The sequence below is a fragment of the Ursus maritimus genome, unplaced genomic scaffold (genome assembly GCF_017311325.1).
Source record: "Ursus maritimus isolate PB19 unplaced genomic scaffold, ASM1731132v1 scaffold_17, whole genome shotgun sequence".
In the NCBI taxonomy this organism is placed as follows: domain Eukaryota; kingdom Metazoa; phylum Chordata; class Mammalia; order Carnivora; family Ursidae; genus Ursus; species Ursus maritimus.
In genome coordinates, this window is record NW_024424119.1 from 29,627,735 (window position 1) to 29,655,560 (window position 27,826).

The 27,826-nt window shown below is 35.2% G+C and overlaps 1 protein-coding gene across 5 annotated transcripts in view; it reads left to right on the forward strand.

The window, feature by feature from the left end:
* STX17 (syntaxin 17) overlaps nt 1-27,826 on the forward strand; it is a 62,450-nt gene that overhangs the window by 18,376 nt on the left and 16,248 nt on the right. For all 5 annotated transcript variants that reach the window (XR_005835220.1, XR_005835219.1, XR_005835218.1 and 2 more), the window contains exons 4-6: nt 16,341-16,566; nt 24,477-24,592; nt 24,673-24,723. Coding sequence is in view for 1 of the 5 variants with exons in the window: in XM_040631664.1 (XP_040487598.1) it covers nt 16,341-16,566; nt 24,477-24,592; nt 24,673-24,723 (393 nt within the window). In the remaining 4 variants the exon portion in view is untranslated. The remainder of the gene's footprint in view (nt 1-16,340; nt 16,567-24,476; nt 24,593-24,672; nt 24,724-27,826) is intronic.

A 27,826-nucleotide genomic window follows, 5' to 3' on the forward strand; every position in this document is an offset into this window, starting at 1 on the left:
AAGTGTAAAGTTGTTATACTACTGTCAATACCTTAGTGTAGTTAGGTAATGCAAGAATAGTCCAGATTTATTGTAATTAAGCAGTTATGACTCTGGAGCCTTTAATAATAAATGATATGTCTAGAATGTGTTTACTCTAAGTTGTTTAAATGTTTACCAGTGGACTTGTGCTCTGTGTTTGTAAGGAAATCAGGTTATTATGATACCAAATGTTTTTAGCTGTACACAATTTGCTCACAAAATTACATGTTGTAAAAACACATTAGGAATCCTTAAATCAATATTTAACGAAGGCAAATATATGCATAGCCACTCTTTTAATCATTAAATACATAATTAGCCATTTTTCAGAATTTCAATTAACTCAGAATAATTACTTTCTACAATTATCAGTACAGATAAGTATATGTTTAAACATATCTTTTAATCTTTAGACAGAAACTTCAGGATATTCCTGAAAGAAGGGGGAAAAGCCAGACCTAGTTATTAAATTTAGTTATAGAACTAAAGAGAGAAATATGTCACCTTCATTTTACTGAAAGTTTGGCCATAGTTCACAGTTTACTACTTGCATACTACAAGCTTGCTAATTACTGAGTTTGTATACTTTCTTGTTTTTAAACTTACTTCATTGACTGTAGACCCATTTATCTAACTTGTGGATATTGCTATTAAGTTTTCAAAACTTGGCATATCAGCCTTTCTGACCTGATTATTAAAAGAGCAGAAACAGGGGCGCCTGGGTGGCTCAGTCGTTAAGCCACCATCAGCCTAACTGATGAAGTAACTTTTTGACAAATTACACACACTTCAAACATACAAAATACAGAAAATAGTAAAAATAATGTAATACTTACGTTCTCATTACCCAGCTTTGTTAAATATTGACATTTTGTCACAATTTATTCCTTTTTAAAAAAATTTTATTATAATAATTATTTTTTTAGAGGAGGGAGGGGCAGAGGGAGAGGGAGAGGGAGAGAGTCTTAAGCAGACTCTGTGCTCTGCATGGAGCCTGATGTGGGGCTCTGTCTCACAACCCTGAGATCACAACCTGACCTGAAATCAAGAGTCTGATGCTTAACTGACTGAGCCACCCAGGCATTCCTTCCCTTTTTTTTTAAGAAAACTTTACAGATACCACTGAACTCCCTGTGTACCTTTTCTTGATTCCATTTACCTTGTTCCTGTCTTCATCTGAAGAAAATCCTTTCTCCTGATTTAAGTATTTATCATTTCTTAAAAAAAATTTTTTTATTATTGTTGTTGTTTTTTAAGTAAACTCTGTTCCCAAGGTGGGGCCTGAACTCACAACCCTGGGATCAAGAGTTACACACTCTACTGACTGAGCCAGTCAGGCACTAAGTATTTATCATTTCTGTGCATTTAACTATTTACAAATAATAAATGATACTGTTTTGCATTTTTCTTTCTGCTTTTTTTTCCAAACAACTTTCTTGAGGTGTAATTGACATACAATAAAGTACACAATTTGATAACTTTTGACAAGTGTATACCATGAGACCATCACTACAGTCAAGATAATTATATATCCTTCACCCCAAAAAGTTCCTTCATACCCCATTGTAACTCTCTTCTGGCTTCTCCCGCCCACATACCTATGCACCTCTTCCCACTCTCTACTCTCCATGTACGCATGCGCACACACATATACACAAACATACTGAGTGCCCAAGCAACCACTGTACAGTAGTTTGGATTTCCTAGAATTCTATATAAATAGAATCATGAAATAAACACTTCTTTTGTCTGGCTTCTTCCACTCTGCATAAATATTTTGGGGTTCATCCATGTTACAATGTGTATCAGTATTTCATTCCTTTTCATTGCTGAGTAGGTATTCTATTGTATTAATATACCACAGCTTGTTCATCTATTCATCTGTGATGGACATATGGGTTGTTTCCAGCTTGGGGTTATTAAAAATAAAGCTGCTGTGAACATTTGAGTAAAGGACGTTGTATGGACAAAGGATTTCATTTCTCTTGGGTAAATACTTATGAATGGAATGGCAGGATCATATACTTGTTATTTCTTAATTATTTTAAAAACTGCCAAGCTATTTTCTGAAATGGTTGTATCATTTTATATTCCCACCAGTTATTCATATCCTTGTTAACACTTGATATGGATAGTCTTTTTTTTTTTTTTTTTAAGATTTTATTTATTTATTTGAAAGAGAGTGAGTGAGAGAGCACAAATGGTGGGGAGATGCAGAGGGAGAAACAGACTTCACGCTTTGTGAGGAGCCCAACTCAGGGCTCAATGCCAGGACCCTGAGATCATGACCTGAGCCAAAGGCAGATGCCTAACCAACTGAGCCACCCAGGTGCCCCGAGGTGGTTAGTCTTATTAATTTTACCCATTCTGTAGGTCTGTAGTGGTATCTCATTGTGATTTTAATTTTGATTAATGATGCTTCTTTTATTTTGAATTATTTTTTATTCTATTGTATCTCCTTGTCTTGCTAGCTGTAACTTTTTGTTTTGTTATTTTAGTGGACACTTTAGGGTTTATAGTACACATCTTACTACAGTTTATCTTTAAGTTATACACTGTTTCACATATGTTTAAGAAAATATACTTCTGTTTCTCCCCTCTCAGTCTTCATGCTACTGTTGTTGTATGTTTTACTTATACATATGTTATATACTTCATAATGTTTAAACTCTCAGTTATCTTTTTCAAGTGATATAGATATTAAGGGGAAAAATCTTACATATTGTGTCATTTTCATTTCTGGTGTGCTTAATGCCTTTGTGTAGACCCATATTCCATCTGGTATAATTTTCCTTTTGACTGAAAGATTTCTTTTAACATTTTTTGGAGCACAGTTATGCTGGTGATGAATTCTTTCATCTTTTGTGTATCTGAAAAGCCTTTATTTGGCCTTTGTTTTTAAAAGGAATTTTGCTATATATAGAATTCTACATTGACTTTTTTCTTCCAGTACTGTATAGATGTTTTCAACTTTTTTCCACTTGCATTTTTTTCCAATGAGAAATCTGTTTCATTCTTATCTCTACTCTCAGTGTGTAATATGTCTTTATTCTCTGGCTGCTTTTACAATTTTCCCTGTTGCACTGGCTTTGAGTTCTTTGATTATGATGAACCTTGGTGGCATTTTTTCCCACATTTCTTGTGCTTTCAATTTGGAGAACATTTCAGATCTCTAGGTTTATAGTTTGCATCACATTTGAAAAATTTTGGCCATTATTTCTTTGAATATTTTTCTGTCCCTTCCCATCTCTCCTCGTCTTCAGAGACTCCAATTACACATATGTTGGACTGCTTGAAGTTATCTTACAACTCACTGATGCACTTTTAATTTTTTTGGAGTCTTCCTTCTCTTTGTGTTTAATTTTGGATAGTTTTATTTCTAAGCCTTCATATTTACTAGTCTTAGCAGCAGCAGCATCCAATCTGCTGTTAATATATTCAAAGCATTTTTCATCTCACACATGGTAGTTTTCAATTCTAGAACTTTGATTCAGGCGCCTTACTCTGTCTTTTTATTAATAGACTTTACACTGAACACGGGGCTTGAACTCAGGACCCTGAGAGCAAGAGTTGCATGCTCTACCAACTGAGCCAGCCAGGTACCCTGATTTGGGTCTCTTTATATCTTCCATGTCTCTACTTAACTTTTTAAACATATGTATGTCAATTCTGGGTTAGTTTCAATCAAGTGATTATTCTTCATAGTTTGCTATTCCTTTGTATGTCTGGTGATCTTTTATTGGGAGACCTTTGCCTGGCTGGGTGCTAGATTATGTATGTAGGTAGGTAGGTAGGTAGGCAGGTAGGTATGGAGTGCTAGTTATTTTCATGTTCCTGTAAATCTTCTTGAGCTTCATTCAGGAATATAGTTAAGATACTTGGAAACAGTTTGATTCTTTCGGGTCTTACTTTTATGATTTATTAGGCTTGATTGGAGCAATCCCCAGTATTGCAGTACAATCTTTCTGAGTGCTCTAGCTAGTGCCCTGGGAATTAAGTTTTTAGCTGGTGGGAACAGACACTGCTTAAAGATTTGAGTGAGTACTAAGCATTGTTCCCTCTAAGCTTTGGGGATGATTTTTTTTCTTCCAGCCTCAGGTAGTTTTCTCACATGCATGTTTTGGTCAGTTCTCTGCTAAATACTTGCAGGCTGTCCCTCTGCATATCTGAAGGGTTCTCTTTCTGTGCAGCTCTCTCCTCTCCAGTACTTCAGTACTCTGTTCTGTAAACTCTGCAGAAGCAGAAGTCTATCTATTATTATGTTTTGAAACTGCAAGTGGAATAAGTTTAACAGTTTTCATCTCTGGGATAAGAAAACGTTAGCATTAAGATAGATTTGGTGATCAGATTTTGAAAGTAAGTGGAAAAGTTGGAAATTGTTACTACTGTAATAATTTACTGAAGAATATTAACTTAGTTTTTATAGAAGAAACTTGATCAGCCTAGTCTCCGTAACAGTGGTGATACAGAATTTGTTGAGAACACAGATTTCTGGGACTCACCTTAAAGATTCTGTGATAGTAGATTTCAGACATTTAGAAAGATTCTGCTCCTGGGGCGCCTGGGTGGCTCAGTTAACCGTCTGAACTCTTGATTTTGACTCAGGTCATGATCTCAGGATCGTGAGATCCAGCCTGGAGTTGGGCCTGTGATCAGTGCTCAGTGCAGTCTGCTTGAGATTCTCTCAAGTTATCTTACAACTCACTGATGCACTTTTAAATTTTTTGGATTCTTCCTCTGCCCCTCTGTGCACTCATCCACACATGCACTCTCTCTCTCAAATAAATAAAATCTTTAAAAAAAAATACCACTCTACAGAGTCTATCCCAGTTCTATAGGCAGTGAAAATTAAAAAATTAGCCTTGGAACTTGTAGGAGTAAAACATGACTTTCATAATTTTACCACAAGAAATGTAGAACAGTTGAGCTATGTATTTTTAATTTTTTTAATTTTTAATTTTTTAGGAGAATTTAAAAGGAGAAACAGTAGAAAAGAGAGGGGATGAGGAGAGAAAAGGGAGATGTGAGGATAGTAAACAGAAGTTAGGAGAACAGAAGAAAAGATTAGAGAGAGTCAAGGCCAGGTAAGGAATGGAAGAGAAGATAGAATAGATTCCAAAAATGAATGCTATTAGAAGATGAATTATTTTAGATTATTCTGAGCTTCAGTTGAATTTAAATTTTGCCTCAACATATTTATGAGCTGATTAATCAGGATTTAGTGTTTCTGACCTCTACTCTGATTGGCATAGGTACTATAGAACCTCAGGGAGGAAATTAAATCTAAGGTGGACACACCATTGTTTTGTGTACCTCTAAAGAAGAAAAGTGCTGCCAGTTAAGATTGGCCCGTTGCTTTTTTTTTTTTTTTTTTTTGAGTTCTATTTTAAGATACATTCCAATTTCAAAGATGTTAGAATGTGGGAAAGATATTGTGTCCTAAAATTGATAAAATATATTATTTAGAAAACTTCTACCCTTATACTCCACCTCTGTCTTTCCCCAATTTGGCTTATTTCTTCTGTTTTGCTAATATTCTTTAGGGACGGCTCAAATCCACTTCCTTCATGAAGCCTGTCTAGATTATTGTAGTAAGATATTTCAAGTTTCCTTTGAGCATGTTTCTTATGCCCCTTTGAATCCTTTGAATTTTGAATATTTCTCCTTTAATAGAGAATTAAGAGCAATATAGGAGTTTGGTAGTTCTTTCTCTGCATCATCTGTTAACATTATACCATCTGCCCCAAGCAGTAGACCTAATCCTCCTTTCTTGTTCTTGCTCTACATGTATTTTTTAAATCCTTTTTATTGTTCTTAACATTTTCTTCAGCCTCCGCTCATTCTGGGCTCCTACTTTGCTTACATGGGTCTCCTTGTTTCACACCACTCTTTTGTATTCGTCCTTGTTCACATGCCTTTCTTTTCTTTGCTTTGTTTTTTTTTTTTTTTAACAAATCTCTTAAAATTCTGAATTTATAGCACACCATATACAACCATATTGGATTCTTCAGATGCCACTTTCTTTTCTTATCAGGTTAATTTTTTTGTTTATAGAATAAGAATTTCACCTCTTAGAACCTATCTTTTTCAAAAAAGATCTTCCTGTCACATAATTTCTGTGGCATCACACAGCTATTTTCTCCAGAAAAATTTGATTCACTTCCCTAAAGTATTAGTGTTTCCATTATTCCTTTTTTAACTATTAAGAACTCCAAGATCGCATGGCTGCTTTTTCTCATGAGTTTCATTTCCACTTCACTATTTTATGCTTGTATGTCGGAATTCCAAAAAAGGTGGTTTCTTTCATTATTTCTTCCAGCTAATGAAAGATGAAATGTTTCATATGCTTAGTGACTTATGCATTCCTAGGGAACAAATTGGGTTGCATTCTTGAGAGTTGGAGATCTCTGTTGTTGTTGGACTACTGTTTTGCCACTTTGTGAAAAATATTAAGAAAGCAGTCATTCATTTATCATGTTTATTGAATCAAATCATGTATCAGGGATCAAATATAGCCTTGAGGACACAATGGTAAAGAAATTAGGCTTAGTCTCTGTCCCTACAAACTTCACAGTTTAGTCGAATGAATTAATATCTTTTATCCAACAGGATGGTAGGTAATATACTTCCACAATGAGATTGATACTCCTTTTTACCCCTACCCAAATGCTTTCACACTTGTTTCTATCCTTAGCTTAATTGACCATACAGGTTAATATAATATTCTTTTCTAAAAATGTTATTAAAACTTTTTACTGTGAAATGTAACATATGTGCTATAAATGCATACAACATAAATATACACCCAAACAAATTATTATACTGGGAACACTCATGTAACTACTACTCAGATCAAGAAATAGAAAATTGCCAGCATCCTAGAAACCCTTTATTGCCTCTTCCCTATAACAACCACCTTTCTCCCACCAAAAGTAAATACTATCTTGAATTATATGGTAATTGCTTCTTAGTATTTCTGTATAGTTTTACCACCAAAATGTGTCATTGAGCTATAGATTAATCTGTTTTTGAACATTATGTAAATTGAAATAAACAGAATATATCCTTTGTGTCTGGCTTGAGATTTATCTATGTTGTTGCCTATAGCAGCATTCATTCATTTTCATTACTGTATATAGTTCATTGTATGAGTTTACCATACTGTATGGTAAACATATACTATGATGTATTGATGGTCATTTGGGTTATTTTTAGTCTTTTTGTTTTGTTTTCAGTTTCTATTTCAGATGATATTAACATTCTCATATATTTTTACTGGTATACATGTGCATACATTTCTGTTAAATGTATTCCTAGGACAGGAATTGCTGATTCTTTAGGCATCCTTATTTTCAACTATAGTATAATGACAAACTATTTTCCAAAATAGTACTAATTTTACATTCCTTCCAGCAATGAATGTGAGTTCCTGTGGTCTCCATATCCTCAGCGATATTTAGTCAAGTCAAACTTTAATTTTAGGTGTTCTGGTGGGTAGCTAATTATGGTTTAATTTACATTTACCTGACTGTTAGTGAGATTGAGTAACTTTTTGGCTTTTTTTTTTTTTTAAGATTTATTTATTTATTTGAGAGAGAGCATATGTACGAGCAGGGGGAGGGGCAGAGAAAGGGGTGGGGAGAGAAAGAGAGAGAAACAGACTCCCTGTTGATTGGGAACTGGCAGGGACTCATGACCCTGAGATCATGACCTGAGGCAAAATCAAGAGTCAGACACTCAACTGCCTGAGCCACCCAGGCGCCCCAGTAACTATGAGAAGTGCCCATTTAGGGTTTTTGCTCACATTCCTACAGATTTTTGTCTTTTTCTTATCTCTAAGAGTTCTTATTGTCTGTGACCCCTTTATCAGTGTGTGTGTTACAGTTATCTTCTTCCACTCAGTGGTTAACCTTTTCACTGTCTTTGTTGTATCCCTTGATGACGAGAAGTTCATTTAATTTAATATACTCAAGATTATCCGTTTTTTCTTGGCGCTTTTTGTGCTACATTTAAGAGATATTTCCTCCCCTAATGTCATAAAGATATTCTCTTGTTTTGCCTTTCACATTTAGGTATATAATCCATCTGGTTGATTATTGTGTATGGTGTGAAGTGGTGTGTCCAGTTTTATTTTTTTTCTCATGTGGTTACCCAAATGACCAAGCACTGTGTTTTGGAAGGATCATGCTTCCCTGCAGTGCCACCGTTGTTGTAAATTCATTGCATATATGTTTGGATTGTTTCTTGGCTGTCTGTCTCATTGGTGTGTCTATTTTTGCACTAATACCACACTGTCTTAATTACTGTAGCTTTATAATCAGTCAATATCTAATAGAGGAAGTTTTATTAATCTTCTTCAATGCTAGTAACAGCCCTATATATGCAGTTCCATATATGTTTTAGAATCAGCTTGTCAAGTTCCACCAAAGAACTTTTTTCAAATTTATTCTAATTTATTGAATCTATAGATTCAAAACCATGTTGTTCAAGGGTCAACTGTACATGGCTTATTATTTTATCCTTTTACTTTGAACTGTCTTTATGTTTTAGGTGTATTTCTTGCATTTCATATTTTTTGCAGTCTAAAAATGTTTACCTTTTAACTGGAATATTTATTTCATTTATGTGTAATGTAATTGTCGATATATTTAGGTTTAGATATTACACTGTGTTACATGCTTTCTACTTCTTCCACATATTCTTTATTCTTTATCGTATCCGTTTTCACTTCCTTGTTGCTTTTTTTTTTAATTGATCCAACTGTTCTCAGTTTTGGAATTATACACTCTTTAAGAAATTACAAAACACATCCATAAACAATATAGATTATACAGGACCCTTGGAATATTTTACTCGTAAATGTGTCCCCAAATTAAATGTTATTTTTAATGCCATTTTTATATATTTTAATCTTACACATATATTTAAAAGATATTACTATTATTGTTTTAGTATAGTTACTGGTCATGTAGATTTATCCATACTTTTACTCTCTCTCTCTCTCTCCTTTTTTTTTAATTGTTTTATTAATGTTCTTCATCTCTTTCTGCATCTCCAGCTTTATATCTGGAATTAATTATTCTTTCTGAAGGACACTTTCATATTTACTGTGTATTTGCTGGAGACAAATTCCCTCAGTTTTTGTTTATCTTCATTTTACCTACTGAAAGATATTTTTGCTGGGTATAAAAATTTAGGATGACAGCAATTTTTTTCTCTGTACTTTGAATGTGTCATTTTGCTCTCTTCTAGCTTTTATTGTCACTTTGAGAAGTCTTATTATAGTCTTACTGTTTCTTTTTCTGGTCTTTATTATGGTCTTCTGGGTGTGGCCCTGCTTTTTTTGGTCATTGTTCAAGGTTTGTTGGTGTTTTTGTTGGTATGCACTTTTTATAGTTGTTTGCACTGTTTACATATGAATTTTTCTTTTTACATTATATGGCAGTGTTTGTTATTCTGATACATATAGTACACAAAATAAGATCCTTTAGAACAATTATAGTACATGTATTGTAGGACTTATATGTTGGATCCCAGAATGTGATTTATTGGAGAAAAAAGTTGGACTAGGCATGTTGGATGAAGGAACCAGAAGTTACATAACACAGAGTAAACACACATCTGGTTTGAAGGGTAACTGTGTGGCATGTGCAACATTGGCAGGAGTGCCTCTGAGGTGGTAGGACTATTTTGCAAGAAATTGTATTGCCTCTAGCTCCTTTTGAGCTCCTTCTGGGAGGTCCTGCCATCTCTCTTTTCTTTTTTCCCTTTTTGGCTGTATGTTTTTCTTTTTATTTACTCTTCTTGAGAGTTGTCAACCTTCTTGAATCTGGATTGTTGTCTTTCCTCAGTCATTATCTATTTAAATTTATTTTATGTCCTTTTCTTCTAGGATTCTACATATATGTATATTATATTCTTTTCTAATTATATCCTGTGTCTTTTACCTCTCTTATATTTTTTAACTGTTTCCTTTTTACGTAGTTTCTTCATATCTAGTTTTCAGTTTACTAAGTCTTGAGTTGGTCTAATATGCAGCTAAATATTTATTTGACACAGGGAGAGCGTGTGCTTATGCACAGCAGGGGGAGCAGCAGGGAGAAGGAAAAGCAGGCTCCCCACTGAGCAGAGAGCCCAATGTGGGGTTGATCCCAGGACCCTGGTATAATGACCTGAGCTAAAAGCAGATGCTTAACAGATTGAGCCACACAGGTGCCCCACAGCTAAACTCTAATTAAATTTTTTCTTTTGTATACTTTATTTTTATTTTTTTTGAGATTTATTTATCTTAGAAAGAGAGAGAAAGAACATGAGTGGGGGAGGGGCAGAGGGAGAGAATCTTCAAGCCGACTCCCCACTGAGCGTGGAGTCCAGCACAAGGCTCAGTCAACCCATAAGATCATGACCTGAGCCGAAACCAAGAGTCAGACACTTACCTGACTGAGCCACCCAGGTGCCCCCTGTATGCTCTATTTTTAAATGATAGAATATTCATTCTTTTTAAAAACCTGTATTTTGCTTTTTATAGTTTCTAGTGTTTGCTGAATTTCCAAGCTTGGTTTTTATATCTTTGGACAAAATAACCATAGTTTTTTAGAGTACATTAGCTATTGTGCATATCAAATGTCCCTTTGGATGTTTCTGTTGTCTGTTGTTTCCGCTGTTCTTCATCTTCTGTATGCTCTCTGCTTGATTATCTCTGGTGGGCATTATATTTGAAAACTTATAGAAATTAATTTGAGGATAGAGATAATGTTATCTTCCTCTAGAGAGGATTTCATTTACTCCCACTAAGCCCCTGGGGTGCCAATTTTCCACAATGATCTTTATATAGTTTCAGGGATTAAAGTTTTTATGCACTACCCAAAACACTGGAAGCCAAACTGTGGTTCATGTGAGGGCTGATTTATTTTAGGATCACCTGGGCTCTCAAGGTATAGCTCTTTCAGATCCCAGCTCAAAGCACTATAGTGGTTATACATAGCAGGCCGCAGCATTGAGTATTTTACCTAGAAATTTATGAGGCTGTCAAACATTCTGGTAAGCAAAGACCTCCAAGCAGATGTGGCCTTCAGTTCAGGACTCACCTCTCTGGATTTTCACCTTTGTATAATTCTTGGCCTACAAATTTCTTACTATCTTGTTTGCTTTTTGATTCCTTTGAATTTTGTTTCTTTGAGATTTGTTTTATTGTCAGCTTTTTAATTAGTCATTGGTGGGAGGGTTAGTTTGAATTATCTACCTTGCTACACCCAGAGGCAGAAACACCTACTTTATAGTTTTCACATATGTTCCTTGTATTTGATTTTGGAGAGACTCTATAGTTGTTCTGTCCAGTATAGTAGCTCCTAGCCACATGTAATTGTTGAGCACTTAAAATGTGGCTAGTTTGGGGGCACCTGGGTGGCTTAGTCAATTAAATGTCTGACTCTTGATCTCAGCTCAGGTCTTGATCTCAGAGTCATGAGTTCAAGCCCCACTTGAAAAAAAAACGTGACTAGTTTGAATTGAGATGTGCCGTGAATGTAAAATATTTAATTAATAATTTTTATGTTGATTACATGTTTAAATGATAGTATTTTGGATGTGTAATGTATAAAACATTAAAATTAACTTCACCTGTTTCTTTTTACTTTTTAATGTGACTATTAGAAAATTTAAAACTATATATGCCTTGCATTTGTGGTTTGCATTATATTTCTGTTGGATAGTATAGCTATGTAGAAAAATTGTTGAGAACATATGCTCTGTAGCCTGGATTTAATTCCTGGCTGTACTTTTTACTAGAAGTGTAATCCTAGGCTTTTTAAAAAAAAAATGTCTTGCTTTAATTTTCTCTTCTGTAAAATATGAATAATAGTAATATTTGTTTCAAAGGTAAGTTGTGAAGGTAAAACAAGATGAAGAAGGTAAATACATAGTACAGTGGACCAATTTAGCCATTATTGGTGTTTTTGTTACTATAGTATCAGATTTTATAGTTCAGTGGGTATTTTCTTTCTTTCTCTTAACATTTTTCTGTCCACCCTGGACACTGTAATTTGCCTGGGGACATAAACATATGTACAAATTCTATAAAATAGGAAGAACATGTCATAGGCAAATGCTCATTAACTGCAGAAACTTTAATGCTTCTCCAAGATAATACTACCTAAAGTATTTTTGTGGACTATGTGACAACTATGTAACCAAGCTTTACAACTATAGTTCAGAAGGGAATTGTACAGCCAAGAGTTGGTGGTGTGTTAGAAATAATACTGTTCCAGCACTTGAAAACTGGACACTAGACTTAATTCTACCACTGTGTTCATCTGGAGTCCAGTTTCCCACTCGTAAAATTGTAAGGTTGGACTAGATGATAACATAGACCTGTGTGTTCTATGATTTTTCCATATTAATGCTTGCATATCACATATTTTTTAATTTACAGTATAGTTATCCTTAGGTTCTATGATTTTTCCATATTAATGCTTGCATATCACATATTTTTTAATTTACAGTATAGTTATCCTTAGGTTCTATGATTTTTCCATATTAATGCTTGCATATCACATATTTTTTAATTTACAGTATAGTTATCCTTAGGTTTTTTAGTTCACATAATAGTGACAGATGGTTAAAGGAAGTATAGAGTCATGGCAGGATAGAAGTACAACTTTTTTATTCACTCAGAACATCTTGCAAGATACATTCCAGAATTTTTCTTAATTTTACTAGAATAAAGTAAATAAATTTTACTTGATTATATTCCCTTCTTATACAGATGAGGGGGAAATTTTATATATGTGTGTGTGTGTATATATATATATACGTGTATATATATATATACACGTATATATATATATATATATACACACACGTATATATATATATACATATATATACATATATATATGAAGATTTAATGGGAAGATTGTTGGACATTTAAGAATACCTGGGTTTTCATAAAAATCCTAGAAGAGGGCACAGGCAGTAATTTTTCTGACATTGGCCATAGCAGCATTTTTCTAGATATGTTTCCTGAGGTAAGGGAAATAAAAAAAAATAAACTATTGGGACTACATCAAAGTAAAAAGCTTCTGCACAGTAAAGGTAACAATCAACAGAACTAAAAGGCAACCTACTAAATGCAAGAAGATATTTGCAAATGACATATCCAATAAAGGGTTAGTATCCAAAATAATAAAGAACTGATACAACTCAACACCCCCAAAACAACTAATCCAATTAAAAAATAGGCAGAAGACATGAACAGACATTTCTTCAAAGAAGACATCCAGATGGCCAACAGACACATGAAAGGATACTCAACATCACTCATCATCAGGGAAATGCAAATCCAAACTACAATGAGATATCATCTCACACTTGTCAGAATGGCTAAAATCAAAACACAAGAAATAAGTGTTGGTGAGTTTATGGAGAAAAAGGAATCCTCATGCACTGTTGGTAGGAATGCAGATTGATGCAGGCACTGTGGAAAACAGTAAGGAAGTTCCTCAGAAAGTTAAAAATGGAACTACCCTACAATCCAGTAATTGCATTACTGATTATTTACCCCAAAAATACAAAAGCCCTAATTCAAAGATATACATGCACCCCTATGTTTATAGCAGTATTATTTACAATAGCCAAATTATGTAAGCAGGCCAGGTGCCTATGGATGGATGACTGGATAAAGAAGATGTCTGTCTGTCTGTCTCTCTCTCTCACACACACATACACACACAGGAATATTATTCAGCCATAAAAAAAAAGAATGAAGTCTTGCCATTTGCAACAACATGGATGGAGCTAGAAAGTATAATGCTAGGTGAAATAAGTCAGAGAAAGACAAATATCATATGATCTCACTCATATGTGGAATTTAAGAAACAAAACAAGCAAAGGAAAAAAGAGAAACCAAGAAACAGACTATTAACTCTAGAGAACAAACCAGTAATTACCAGAGAGGAGGGAGGTGGGAGAATGGGTGAAATTGGTGATGAGGATTAAGGAGTGCACTTGTTGTGATGAGCACTGGGTATTGTGTGGAATTGTTGAATCGCTGTATTGTACACCCAAAACTAATACTGTATGTTAACTATGCTGGAATTAAAATTAAAACTTAACAAAAAGATACCTGGGTTTTAATTGAGCTTTGCTGCTAGGTAAAATTAAGTAAATCCTAAACAAGTTTTCTTTGTTCTGATTTTTCTATAATGTAATAATGTGGAATGTAATAACATAGGGTATAATACCTCACCCAGAGTAGGTACTTCAGAAATAAAAGAAATTAATACATTCTGTCCTTTATACAGAATTTGCATTAGTACCTGTGAAAGTGCGATAGGGGAGAAGAATTTACAATACTATATGAGAAATATTAAAATATATTCTTTTTTTAAAGATTTTATTTATTTGAGAGACAGAGTGAGCAAGCAAGAGAGAATACAAGCTGGGGAAGGGAGGGAGGGAGAGGGAGTAGCAGACTCCCTGCTGAAGAGGGAGCCCAATGCAGGACTCCGTCCTGGGCTGAAGGCAGACGCTTAACCAGCTGAGCCACCCAGGCACCCCAGAATATATTCTAAATTATATGATAAATATTATAGAGCTCTATCATTTTACAGAAACATCATACTCAGATCATTCTTGCAAGTTAGTTCTATTTCATTATCAAAGAATAGTTGGTTGTTTTGTTCTTTGAAGTATAGACCATTGGAAAAGATGGAAAGCTCCCCAGTTCGTTCTATAAAGTTAGCACAACCTTAAACCTGTTAAAATGAGTTTAAATCTAGTAAAGATAATATAGGGGCACCTGGGTGGCTCAGTCGTTAAGCGTCTGCCTTTGGCTCAGGGCGTGATCCCGGAGTCCTGGGATCGAGCCCCGCATCAGGCTCCTCTGCTGGGAGCCTGCTTCTTCCTCTCCCACTCCCTCTGCTTGTGTTCCCTCTCTCGCTGGCTGTCTCTCTCTGTCAAATAAATAAATAAAATCTTTAAAAAAAATCTAGTAAAGATAATATAGACAAACACACCATTCATGTATGCACACGCAGGCACACACACATGTAGACAGACATGTGTTGAAAGTACAAATAAATTATTAGCTAATTGAATCCAAAAAATTATATATGTGACCAGGAGTAGTTTATCTCAGGAAAGTAAAGATAGCTCTACATTATGAAACCTGCCCATATCAGCATATTAGAGGAAAATTGATGATTATGTCTGTAGACGATTCTAAAAAGAGGGAGAAATCATTTGATACAAATCTGACAACTACACTCAGAAATGCAAATTAAAGCAACAATGAGATAACATGTAGTACTGGCAGTATGTGGGGGGAAATGGGCACTCATACTTCCTTGGTAGTATGAATTGTTATTTAGAAAAAACTGATAATAGCTATTGAAATGAGAATGCACATGATCCTTTGAGTACTCTCAATTTTGGGAATAATTTTTTTTTTTAAGATTTTTTTATTTGTTTATTTGACAGACAGCCAGTGAGAGAGGGAACACAAGCAGGGGGAGTGGGAGAGGAAGAAGCAGGCTCATAGCGGAGGAGCCTGATGTGGGACTCGATCCCATAACGCCGGGATCACGCCCTGAGCCGAAGGCAGACGCTTAACGACTGTGCCACCCAGGCGCCCCTGGGAATAATTTCTACAAAATATAGTGTAATAGTATATACTATAATATATACTATTATGGTAATTTAGGATATATTCAAGGACTTCTGTTTTGGAAACAACATGAATGACTGTTGATCACTCGCAGGGGTCATTGAATAAATGATTTTATATCTGTACCATGGAATATGGTATACCCACTAACCAAGAAGGCTATCCATAATGGTATTGTTATATTATTGGGGTGAGGAATAACAAATTATAGATTATTTTACACAATGTAGTTCATTTTTTTTGTAAAAAAGAAGGAAAGTCTTATATATGTTAATGTTTGCATGAGCAGTGGGAAATGTGTGGAAGGGACTGAGTTTAGAGAGGTGGTTGGATTGGTGAAGGGGGAAATCAGTAAGTTTTTCTTGATATGTTCTACAGTGTTTGATTTCTTATAAAGAGCTTTTATTACCTTTGTAATAATCACATTTAATGAAGGAAAAAATGCTGAATAAATTCAAAGTATGAGGATATGAGTTCTCAAGAAGCTCAACTTGGCCAGAGACATGAAAAATAGAAAAATGTTATATATACTTTCTGTTGTAGAGAATACTTGAAATCATTTCCATTCACGACCATTATCACAGATTACCTCTGAAAATAAAGGTATTTTATATTAAGAGATGGTGGCTTTAATGATTTTTTTTTTCTTTCATAGCAACTCCGTTCCAATATCCGGGAAATGGAGAAACTTTGTTTGAAAGTCCGAAAGGATGATCTAGTACTTCTGAAGAGAATGATAGATCCTGTTAAAGAAGAAGCATCAGCAGCAACAGCAGAATTTCTTCAACTCCATCTGGAATCTGTAGAAGAACTTAAGAAACAATTTAATGATGAAGAAACTTTATTACAGCCTTCTTTGACCAGATCCATGACTGTTGGTGGTAACGTACTAAGTCTTATTCTTGATCATAGTAATGCAGTTAAAGTTCAGCATCTTGTATAGCTATTACAGATACGTAAGTTTCCGTGGGTCACCTTCTGTTTCAGTATGTTGAATTCTTGGACCCTGAGTGTGCCTAGAAATGCATACCCTAGAAGTTTTGTAGGATAAAAATTTTGAAGCTATGCTGTATAGAGTGGAACTTCCAGGCTTCAAGTCCCTACTTATCTATGTATTGAAAAAGAAAGGTTATAATATTCCCTAAGGAGAATGTCATCCTTGATTGCAGAGTATGCCCCCTTTATGTCCAGGAGTACCCTCTTTCTTTGGCATTATGATTTTCTTTCATAGGGGACATCAGATCCACAAGCTCAGTTTTCTTTTCTTTTTTTTTTTAAGATTTTATTTATTTATTCGACAGAGATAGAGACAGCCAGCGAGAGAGGGAACACAAGCAGGGGGAGTGGGAGAGGAAGAAGCAGGCTCATAGCGGAGGAGCCTGATGTGGGGCTCGATCCCATAACGCCGGGATCACGCCCTGAGCCGAAGGCAGATGCTTAACCGCTGTGCCACCCAGGCGCCCCCACAAGCTCAGTTTTCTGAATTTAACTGACAACATTAAATATCTATATCTATATCTGTATATATCTATATATAGATATGTATCTGCATTGGGGGTCATGCTATTAGCTTTTATGAAGTGATACTCTTAAACAGTCCAGCAAAACTTGTCATTGTATTTTTAAGGATGTCATTGATAATTGTTAATTGCATTATGGTAATGCCTTTATAAGGAACCCTGAAAAAAAAATTCTTAGTTTAATACATAATAGTCCTTGAAAACAATTGGGTCTTTTTTTAATCCAATGGGTATTGGATGGCATAACTGGTAAGTTTTCTCTACTTGAGTTATTTACTGGAATGCTAACATCTGATATTTTTAACTACCAGAAGCCAAAGTTTTTAACTGTCCTGGCTTTATTTTATAATTGCTCCCCTCATATTTCCTGTTTTGTTTCTCTTTTAATTTATGCTATCTTGTTATATTTTTACATATGTTTTGAGATGCTTTAAATCTTAACGGTAAAGGTGGGGTATAAATATAAATTAGAATCAGAGATGTTATACCTGCCCAGTTTTCATCTTTTCATTTATGTAGGAGGCTCCTATACCATTCCCTATCTCCAAAACCAGATTATTTTTAATATTATATTTTCAGCACTAATGAGCCAGTAATTTATAGGGAAGTCGAAATTAAACAATTAGAGGAAACGTTTAGGCTATCATCCACAGTTTCTTGGTAATCTTGCTTTTATTGTATCCTTAGTACCTAGCACATGGTACATAGTGCTTGGCACATACTGGACCATATGTAAATGTTGCATAAATGTGAATGAATAAATATCTTTTTAGAGACAATTTTGTAATTTCAGATGTACTATACTCACTACACTCTGTGGATAACCAGTACCTAAAGTGTTGTTTTGGAGAGAAGGAGATGTTAGCACTCAGCCCCTTGGTTGAAGAGTATTTGGAAAGAATGCTTTCTGATAGTTCGTAGTTACCATTTACATTATTTTGTCCATATATACTTATCACCACCATATTGATGAGCCTAAATGCTGCTCATATCATTTAGTGTGAACTGATAACTTTATGTGCATGTATAAAGAAACGGCTTCCATATGATTAAGCAGTTACCCTGCTTTAACACCTAGACATTGTAACAATGTCTAATCGCCTAGACATCTTAATTACCTAGACATTGTGACAGTTGTGATGGAGGTAACAGAATTGAAGATACGCTGGAATTTCTGGAGTCGCTGACATCAGTCTCTCTTGCTAATTAGTTTTGAATTGCCCATCACCAGCAATTCCCTAGCAAATAAAAATTTTGAGTTCTGAGAGTTTCTTATAATATACTATTCTAATACTTGCTTTAATTTGTATTTTATTATTGCATTATTTGAGTTTCTGCCAGTAGGACTGTTTGGGCTCAACAAACTTGGGTTTATATATCATCAGATTAACTGGGTGATTATTAGAAGAAGGCAGTTTAACAGTTTGCTGGCAATTAAATTTCTCTGTAGGAAGCTTACTGGTGTTAAGAGAGAGAGATATATATATGGGGCACCTGGGTGGCTCAGTCGTTAAGCGGCTCCCTTTGGCTCAGGGCATGATCCCAGGGTCCTGGGATCGAGCCCTGCATCGGGCTCCCTGCTCCGCCGGGAAGCCTGCTTCTTCCTCTCCCACTCCCTCAGCTTGTGTTCCCTCTCTTGCTGGCTGTCTCTCTCTCTGTCAAAGAAAAAAAAATCTTAAAAAATATATATAATAAAATTTGAGGAAGCACGTGTAGAGAGAACATGAAAACGAATGAGGCAGAGCCAGTGGATGAAGGAGAAGAAATGATGAAATTCATTTTCCAACTCTTTTGATTCTCAAATTTCTCAATTGATGGAACATCAAATTAGCTGAAGACCTAATCACTTGCTACTGGGAGAAACTACAAGATTAAATCTCTGTACCTAGTGCTGATTTGATTGAGGCAGTCATTTCTTATAAAATACCTAAGTTATACCTAAAACAATGTATAGAATTTCAAATTCCAAATGGTGTACCGGTGAAATCATGCTTTGACTTTGAATCCATTGCTAACATTAAGCAGTTAAAATGAACTGTCTCACCAAGTAAGTGACTGAGCATTTCACCAAATATAAGAGTTTCTACTAGGCTGCCTTAAATCCAGAAATATCATTAACAAATAATTGAGAGGATGGGAAAGAAGAATAATGAAAACAAGGCAACTAATTTAAATAAGACCTTAATAGTGGAGTAGGAATTGAGTGTGCTCCATGTGTGTTCTCCTAGTTATGGACTCCTTTCTGTCATTCTACATGTTTTTATCCTATGCTTTCTGGTTTTTCTTTGTTTTTGCTTTAGATACTCATTATAGTAGTGACAGCCTATACAGAAAAAATGTGTTTGATTTGCATAGAAGTTAAGTGCCTTAAAATACTTCTTCCTTTAAAAATTCAATCTGATTCTAAATAAATTGGTTGGAAATATCAGCAGAGATTCAGGAGCAATGTTGCCACATTTCCATGAGTGAGATCAAAATACAAAAATAGTTTTTCATTTACAGATAGAAATAACAAGTAGAATAGGATGTTTTATGTTCTCTGGAGAGTAAAAGAAGCTTATTAAGTTTAGGGGGAAGCTGTGATGATTTTGCTGCTTCTTTTGTCCAGATTCTGAGAGTTCCTAAAGCAAATCTTCTCTGCCAATCTTGCTTGATCTGAGAAACTCCCTTCTGTCTCACTTGTGTGTCTAGTTTCATTTTTAGCATATTGCTTCCCACCAAGAGAAGTGATGAACCTACAAATTTGATTTGTATTTAGAAAGGTGTATCAAGTCATATAGAGTGAATCAGTGAATCTTTGTCTTTCTTACTCCCCATCCAGCACATACAGTTCACCAGTGCAATAGGAACAGAATCTTATTACATTTTAAACAAATATTCACAAAAGAAAAGAATCCAATCTTAAAACTGCTGGGGACTTCAGAGCGTATATTGAATTTGATGAAATATCAGATTTTATCACAGGTATATATACAAGTAGTGAACAGTTTTGTGAAGCATGTGGATAGTTTTGTGTATCATTCAGAAGATATGTTTTCTGTTGGTTTTAATTTTCTTAAAAATCCTCCTTTGCAGCTAAGTTAAGCCATGACTTAGAAATCATTTTATTTTGATAGATAGGTTGATATAGGTGATCAGTAGATTAATTTCACTATTTTTAAGCTGTCAGAACATGAAAAATTCAGGAAATGCCTTTGAATTAATTTAGACTTACAATGAAACTTTTCCTAACATATTAAAGTTTAGTGGAAATTTCTTACATGTTGTGTTTTTATTCTTAGTAGAATCATTGCCTTTAATGAAATAGGGAGAGAAAGACAAAGAATGTTCGGATATATGGAGAGAAGGGAAAATTCTTATATCTGTGTAATTAACTTCAACTAAAAATATCTTCATTTTTATTTGAGTTTGTAGTCAATAATAAGATTTTAAAACTGGAGTTTGAAAAACAGTGGGAAGTGATACATGTATTCTTCATGCCCTTTACACTTGTAGTTGTTTGCATGTGGATGGAAATGTCTTAGATGATTTCATCATATAAAACAAAAGCAATTTGACTTCTGTGCACAGGGTGAGTTCTTCATCCTTCTTTCCTGCGGCTATAATCTGTCTCAGTGTTTTTCCTTGTCATGGCTGTAGCAATTTCCAAAAGTTCAAAGTCAATGGACGTTCACTGAGGTAGTGATTTCTAATATAAGCTGGAATAAATGAATTATGGACGTTATAGAAATTAAAGGGTTTCTTTCTTAATTGTTAGTTATGCCTCAATTTGATTAGTGATGTTCAGAGTTGTAAGTTTACAGCAGGATTTTCCATGGAATAGAACAGATTTCTTTGTTCTAAGACCCCATTTGAACTAAGATGCATACGCAGTTTGGTTTCAAGTGAGACATAAATGACTTAAACACTTCTTATTTTTTACCAGGGGAAATCTTTTATGTTTGCTTAAAATGCCAAACATTTCCCACCCCTTCATTTTTTAGATAAAGAATTATGTATGACAATCTCCCCTCTTTTTGTTATATACCCTGGCATACTTCATTTAAATCCTCTATTATAGTATAAAGGCTGTGGCTTATAAAAATCCTTAGAGTGGATGTTGTAATTATAAAGTTCTGCTTTACATTTGGTCTGTTAATGATAACAAAGTTATCATTATTCATCATCCGATTAAAGAAGTTGGAGTTCTTATTACAATAGAAATATTAAGTGGAAGAGCAGTCTTAGAATAATTCATTTATCTTGATTGATGTGAAAATGAAAATGTCTTTATGTGATAAATAAGGACATAGGGTAAGTAACTCTTTTAAACATTTGTAAAAATCAGAGAGCTTTTAAAATATTGGATTCTTGCCATAATGTTGTAATGTAAAACTTTATCTGGTGTTTTTGCTCTTCCTTTAAGATAAGGAAATGTATTCAGATAAGTTAAAATTCAGAATTAAAAGAACACTGTCAATTCTGATAAGCCTACAAAATATTTTTTAGTCAACTGACTATGCCCTTCCTAAATAATTCAAACAGATTCTTTTCCTCGAGAGGTAAAAATTTCATAAATTTCAGAAGTAAAGTAGCAATGCAGTTTTATAAAATAGGCTAGGATGAAAAAGAAATTGAGAAGATGAACTTAGAGTTATGACTTTTAGGAGTAGATTAGGTGTCACAGGTCATTATGTCATGTCCTTGCATGTAACACTTCAGTAGCTCTCCACTGTCTGCCAGATAAAGTCCAAAGTCTTTAACTGGTCCACAGTAAGGCCCCTCCTAACCATCTATGTAATGTCTGTGTTTGTAACTCTGTCTTTTACTTCATCCTGTGGCAAGACCAACCTGCTGATTTTATGTTAAGCTTTATCTTTTCTTCTTTGAGGGCCTTTTTTATGCTGGTCTCTCTCTGTAGAATTTATATTCCTATTTTCTTTGTCTCATAAGATCACCTTTTCGAGGAAGCTGTCTTCATAAACTGCACACCACACTAAGGTGGGTCAAATGCCTTCCCAAGCTTGGAACGCCCACAAAATATTGTTTGTATCTGTGTCTGTTTATCTAAATACCATTGCACTTTCTCACTATTTTAGGATTGTCTCTATGTATGTCTGACTCTTCTAGAATATAAATTCCTTGAGAACATCTCCTTTGTATTACTCATTTTTTCATCCTTGGTACCCAACACAATACATAACGGGTATCAGATAATATTAAAGTGGTAGGTATTTTGAGCTTGAAGTAAGGGGAACAAAAGGAATTAGACCTTCAGATATCTTCTTTCCATTTCCACTGCCACTGTCCTAGAGCAGACCATCATCATTTTGCACTGGACATATTGCAAAGCCTCGCTTTTCACTCTTAATTTAATTTTATTTTTTTACCTCTCAACTTTATGCTTAATCTATTCTTCACACTACAGCTATGGTTCCCTTTCTAAATCTGAAATCTGATTATGGCACCCTCCAGCTTCCCAGTAGTTTCCAACTCCTTTTAATAGTTCCATATTGATCTTACGAGAAAAACAAAATTCTTTAGCATAGTTTACAATGCCATGAATAATGTCACCTTAGATTTCCGGGAAAGCTCAACCTTTGCTTTTCTCTTTCGTAGTCTGTATTTCAGTTGAACTCTTTTCAGTTCCCAAACCCATGCACATATTATTCTCCCTGACCTGAATACTCTGCTTTTCCTCCACCTTTGCCCCAGTTCACCTATGTAATTTCTTTTTTTTTTTTTTTTTAAAGATTTTATTTATTTATTCGACAGAGACAGAGACAGCCAGCGAGAGAGGGAACACAAGCAGGGGGAGTGGGAGAGGAAGAAGCAGGCTCATAGTGGAGGAGCCTGACGTGGGGCTCGATCCCATAACGCCGGGATCACGCCCTGAGCCGAAGGCAGACGCTTAACCGCTGTGCCACCCAGGCGCCCCTCACCTATGTAATTTCTGTTCATCCTCAGGCTTCTGCTTCAAAACCTCCAACTACTGTCCCCTCCATAGGTATAGGTTAAATACCTCTCTTCTGTACTCACATAGCGTTCCACATTTAGTCATATCATAGTTCTTATCAGGCTATACTGCACTTCCCTGTTAATGTAGCGTACTGTACATAATATGGTAAGTTCCATTAATAATAGCAGCGGTAGCAATGGCTATTTATTGTAGTAGTAACTATTAAGCCACTCATAGTCAATATTTAAGCCAGGCACAGTGCAAAATAAATACGTATCACCCTATTTTATTCTTATTTTTTTTAAGTTTTTATTTATTCAATTAAGTATTCTCTACACCCAGTGTGGGGCTTGAACTCACAACTCCAAGATCAAGGGTCACATGCTCCTCCAACTGAGCCAGCCAGGTGCCCTTTTCACCTTATTTTAAAAATGAATAAAATGAGTCCAAGAGCTAGTAATTAGCCGAACCAGGATTCTAACCCAGGTCTTTCTGACTAGACCCATGCTCTTAACCACTGTACTGTGTTGACTCCCTGGAGCTGTTTTTGTGATTTACCGTAGTGTCTGTAGTACCTGAGTACACTGATTGGCATTTCATAGGCATTCGATCAATATCAGTTTAATGAATGTATGGTTGGTGAAACCAATACAAGGAAATTAAGACTTGAAGGTGGAGTTTGGAGTGTAAATTAATTCGTCATCATAGCAGTTTTACTGAGGAAGGCCTTAGTGGATTGATGACTTTTTAAAACTCAGAAAAGAAATGGAAGCAGTGGAGACATGGGCTAGAAAAATGACTCTTAGAAGAAGGATGACAATACGTGCGAACAGATCCACAGGGTAAGAGGTGTTCATTTGATGACAGATTTATTGTTACCCCAAATGACTGATTTTCATTGCAAAAAAACACATCACTTTCCTACTCTTAACACCTTATGGATCTGACATTTATTACTAAAATCCCCAAAGAAAAGATTAATGATTTACACTGAAAGTATGAAACCTATTTCTAGTGGGTATCTCTACGTGGAATGTTGGCCAAATAGAATAGTTTTCCTTCTTCCACATTGAGCTCTCGTTATTCAGATTGGGTAGATGGCATTTGTAGCCATTTCTTTGAGATGACTTTGTAGAATTGAAGAAAAAAATATTTGTTAACCTGGGAACAATCTGCCTATAGATATATCTATTTTTATAGAATAATCAATTTACTTTGAGCCTGAATTCAGTTAGTTAGCATTTTACATGGGAATTGTGTTACAAAATTGATTTATGCTATCTGCTTCCTAACAAAGCACGTAAACCCTAAACATGAGGCTGTGTTCATCCAGGAACACTTCACACCGCTGAGGCTGAAGCTGACCCTCAGAGTATGACTCAGGTGTATGCGTTGCCTGAAATCCCTCGAGATCAAAATGCTGCAGAATCATGGGAAACCTTAGAAGCGGTATGTTAACGATTATTTTCATTTTGGCAGCTGTGAGACATAAAAGTAAGTAACTTCCTTTTCTTTTCTCTCTTTTTAAGGACTTAATTGAACTTAGCCAACTGGTCACTGATTTCTCTCTCCTAGTGAATGTAAGTATTATAATTGTTTTTGTCTCAGAGATATTAGATTAATAGGATAAGGAGCTTTTATTAATTCCTACACTTTTTAATAAAATTTTAATAGAAGTTACAATTTTTAAGACTGGTATTGAGCCATGGATAGAAGTCTAATAGTCCTCAACCTCCAGATTAATTTAATAAACATTTATCAAGCATTTGTCATATAAAAGGTACTGTGTTAGAACCTTGGCACCAGGGGTCTGACAAAGTTAGCTATAGAAATAAATGAGGCCTATTCTCTGCGTTTAAGGATTTATAGTGGGTGGAGATAAGCTTGGACCCCAAAAACTGAAATTTCAAGCATGATTATTAGTGCAAGAGTGAGGTATGAAGGGAAGTATTATCAGCTCCAGCAGAAGCATTTATTCCAAGGGGAGGGGGCAGGGGTTGTGATGTGGAAGCATTAAGGATAGCTTCCTGAGATAGGAAGCATTTGCTTGAGCCTTGAAAATTGAATAAAATGTCCACAGGTGGGAGTGGGGAAGGGTGCATTTGAAAACAGCTGAACTAAGACATGGAGTAGAGAAGTGTATGGTCTTTCAAGAATGGCAAGTATTGCAGTATAACCAAAGCATGAGATACTATGGGCAAGCAAAGCAAGGAGTGTGAGGGCCTGATTGAGATGGCATTGAGGGCCATATCAAAGAATTTGAACTTTAATTGTAGCCAAAGAATTTGAACTTTAATTTGTAGGCATTAAGGAGCCAATATAGATTTTTTGAGCAGGTTAGAGTTGAGAAAGATTACCATTAGCAGTGTGAATAATGGCTCTGGGAAAGGAGAGGTAATAGGCAGGATGACTAGTTAGGAATCAATACCAAGAGTTTCACCAAGAGCAATGGCAATATAAGTATAAAGGCAATATAAAGTATAAAGGACAGCTGAGAGGTATTTCTGGGGTAGACTTAGTAGAAATTGGAGGAAGATGGAAGAGTCAAACATTAAGGCTTTATTCTGCATAATTGCATAACCGGTGATATTGGTAACATAGATGAGGGAACATAAAGTAGATTTGGTGGGAAAGACAGAATAGGTTTTTGTCATTATTTTTCTAAATTATCCTTATGTTTCCTTCCCAGGAAGTATAGGAAGGTTGGATGTGTGTGTGTGTCTGTATGCACAGACAAGATCAAACCTGCACTCGTGCTTCTGCCTTGGTTTAGTTCTTCGTTCTTGATCAAACCATGATCTGGGGGTTTTACATCTTTGAATTATGGTTTCCCTGACATCTGGCTTTCAAGTACAAGAAGTCCCTGGATTACACAATCTCAGAACTAGAATTGGACAGGACTTAGGCCAGCTAATCTAATTCTTCTGTTCTTGCACCAGCTTCTCGCGTAAATGGTTTTTCGCCTCTTTTTGAACAATTACAGTGCAGGGATACCTTACACTTCAGCCATTCCATTTGGAAACTCTACCTCTTAGAAGGTCTTCCTTATATAAACTCTGCCCTGTAATAACTTCCTTTTTGTCCTCTTGGAGCCATATACTGAGCAAGTTTTGTCATTTTTCCATATAAAATTTTTCACCTTTTTGAGACCAACGTTATCCTTCCTCACCCTATCCAACCTCATCATATTTTTTTCTTTCAAGAACTCTCAGTTCTCTAATGTGTTTCTTCTGGAATATGATTCTAGGCTTTTCAGTCCCTTCATCTGCTTGTTTTCTAGTTTTTGTATTTTTTCCTTGAAATCTAATACCTAAAATTGAACATCAGTAAATTGTTTAAAGCATCTTCTTTTTTCAGTGCTTCTAAATCAGAAGAAGCAAAATGCTTGAAGTTTCTGGATTAAGTATCTGTATAATCTATCCATATACTTGCATATAAAAGGGAATAATAACAACCCCCAAATATTTGTTGTTTCAGAATTGAGATTTATTCAATTATTCTAATTCTCTGATCTAATATAGTTTGTAAAATCTGTATATGGTATATACAAATATATACATTTGTCAAAAGTCATTGATACCTACACATTAAAATGTGTGAGTTATAATATATGTAAATTATACCTCAATAAAGTTGATTTAAGAAACTAAACATGTACAAAGTTCTTATTCCAGACAAATGCATTTCCCTTCCAGAGGGATAGGCACATGAAAGGAAAATTGAGGGCTTGTGGCCATTTAATAATTATATATCCAATTAGATTACGTAAGCAGCTCCTAACCCCTAATCTAAGGACGATTTGTGTAGGAAGACTTTGGCTATAGCCATAGTTCTATACAAATGTCCTATTTATAATGATCTGTGTGAGGACGTGGAACAGAATGTATTAGGCAAAAGCTCAAAGGAGAACCACTGATTACTATTCCCAGGGTGATTGAGTTCTCATGACCACATGGTCAAGACTCACAGAAGCTCCATTTAGGTACCAAATGACTTGGGAACATAAGCAAAGTAACCACATCCTCTCATTATCATCACATGGACATGATAGTATCTAGACAACCATGTATTTTTGGAGCTCTTTCTATGTGCATAGGACTGTGCTGAGTAAGCTCAGTGAAGAATAGAGAACAGTTAAAAAAAAAAAACAACACAACCTATAGTGTAGTCTGGATAATTGCATAACATTGTGAGTGTACTTAATGCCACTAAATTTCACACTAAAAATGGTTAAAATTGTAAATTTTATATTATGTATTTTTTACCAAAATGAAAAATGAACCTACAAAGCCATTGAGAGATCTAGGTGTGGTCCGGTTATAAATTAACATCTAAGCACAGTGCTTCAGTTTTCTTCAGCCTTTATTGCTCAAGTGCCCTCTTCTCTTCCTGTAACTAGGAACTAGCCCTATTTCTTGTCAAGGGAAATTTAAAGAACTCTGGGCCTGTCACTCAGCGGCATTGTCATCCTTGCTGCTGGTCCAATTTTATCTCTACCTTCTACCTAATTCCCTATGCATAAAAACTGGTTTGTGATGGATTAGATCAGTTCAATCGGATTTATTACCCACCTGACCTTAAGGATGTTGTTTGACAACAATGAGCTTTGTAAAACTGATGAGAGGACTAAATAATGTCTGTTACTTCCCATCCCCTTTCCTTCCACTGACCCCCAACAGCATT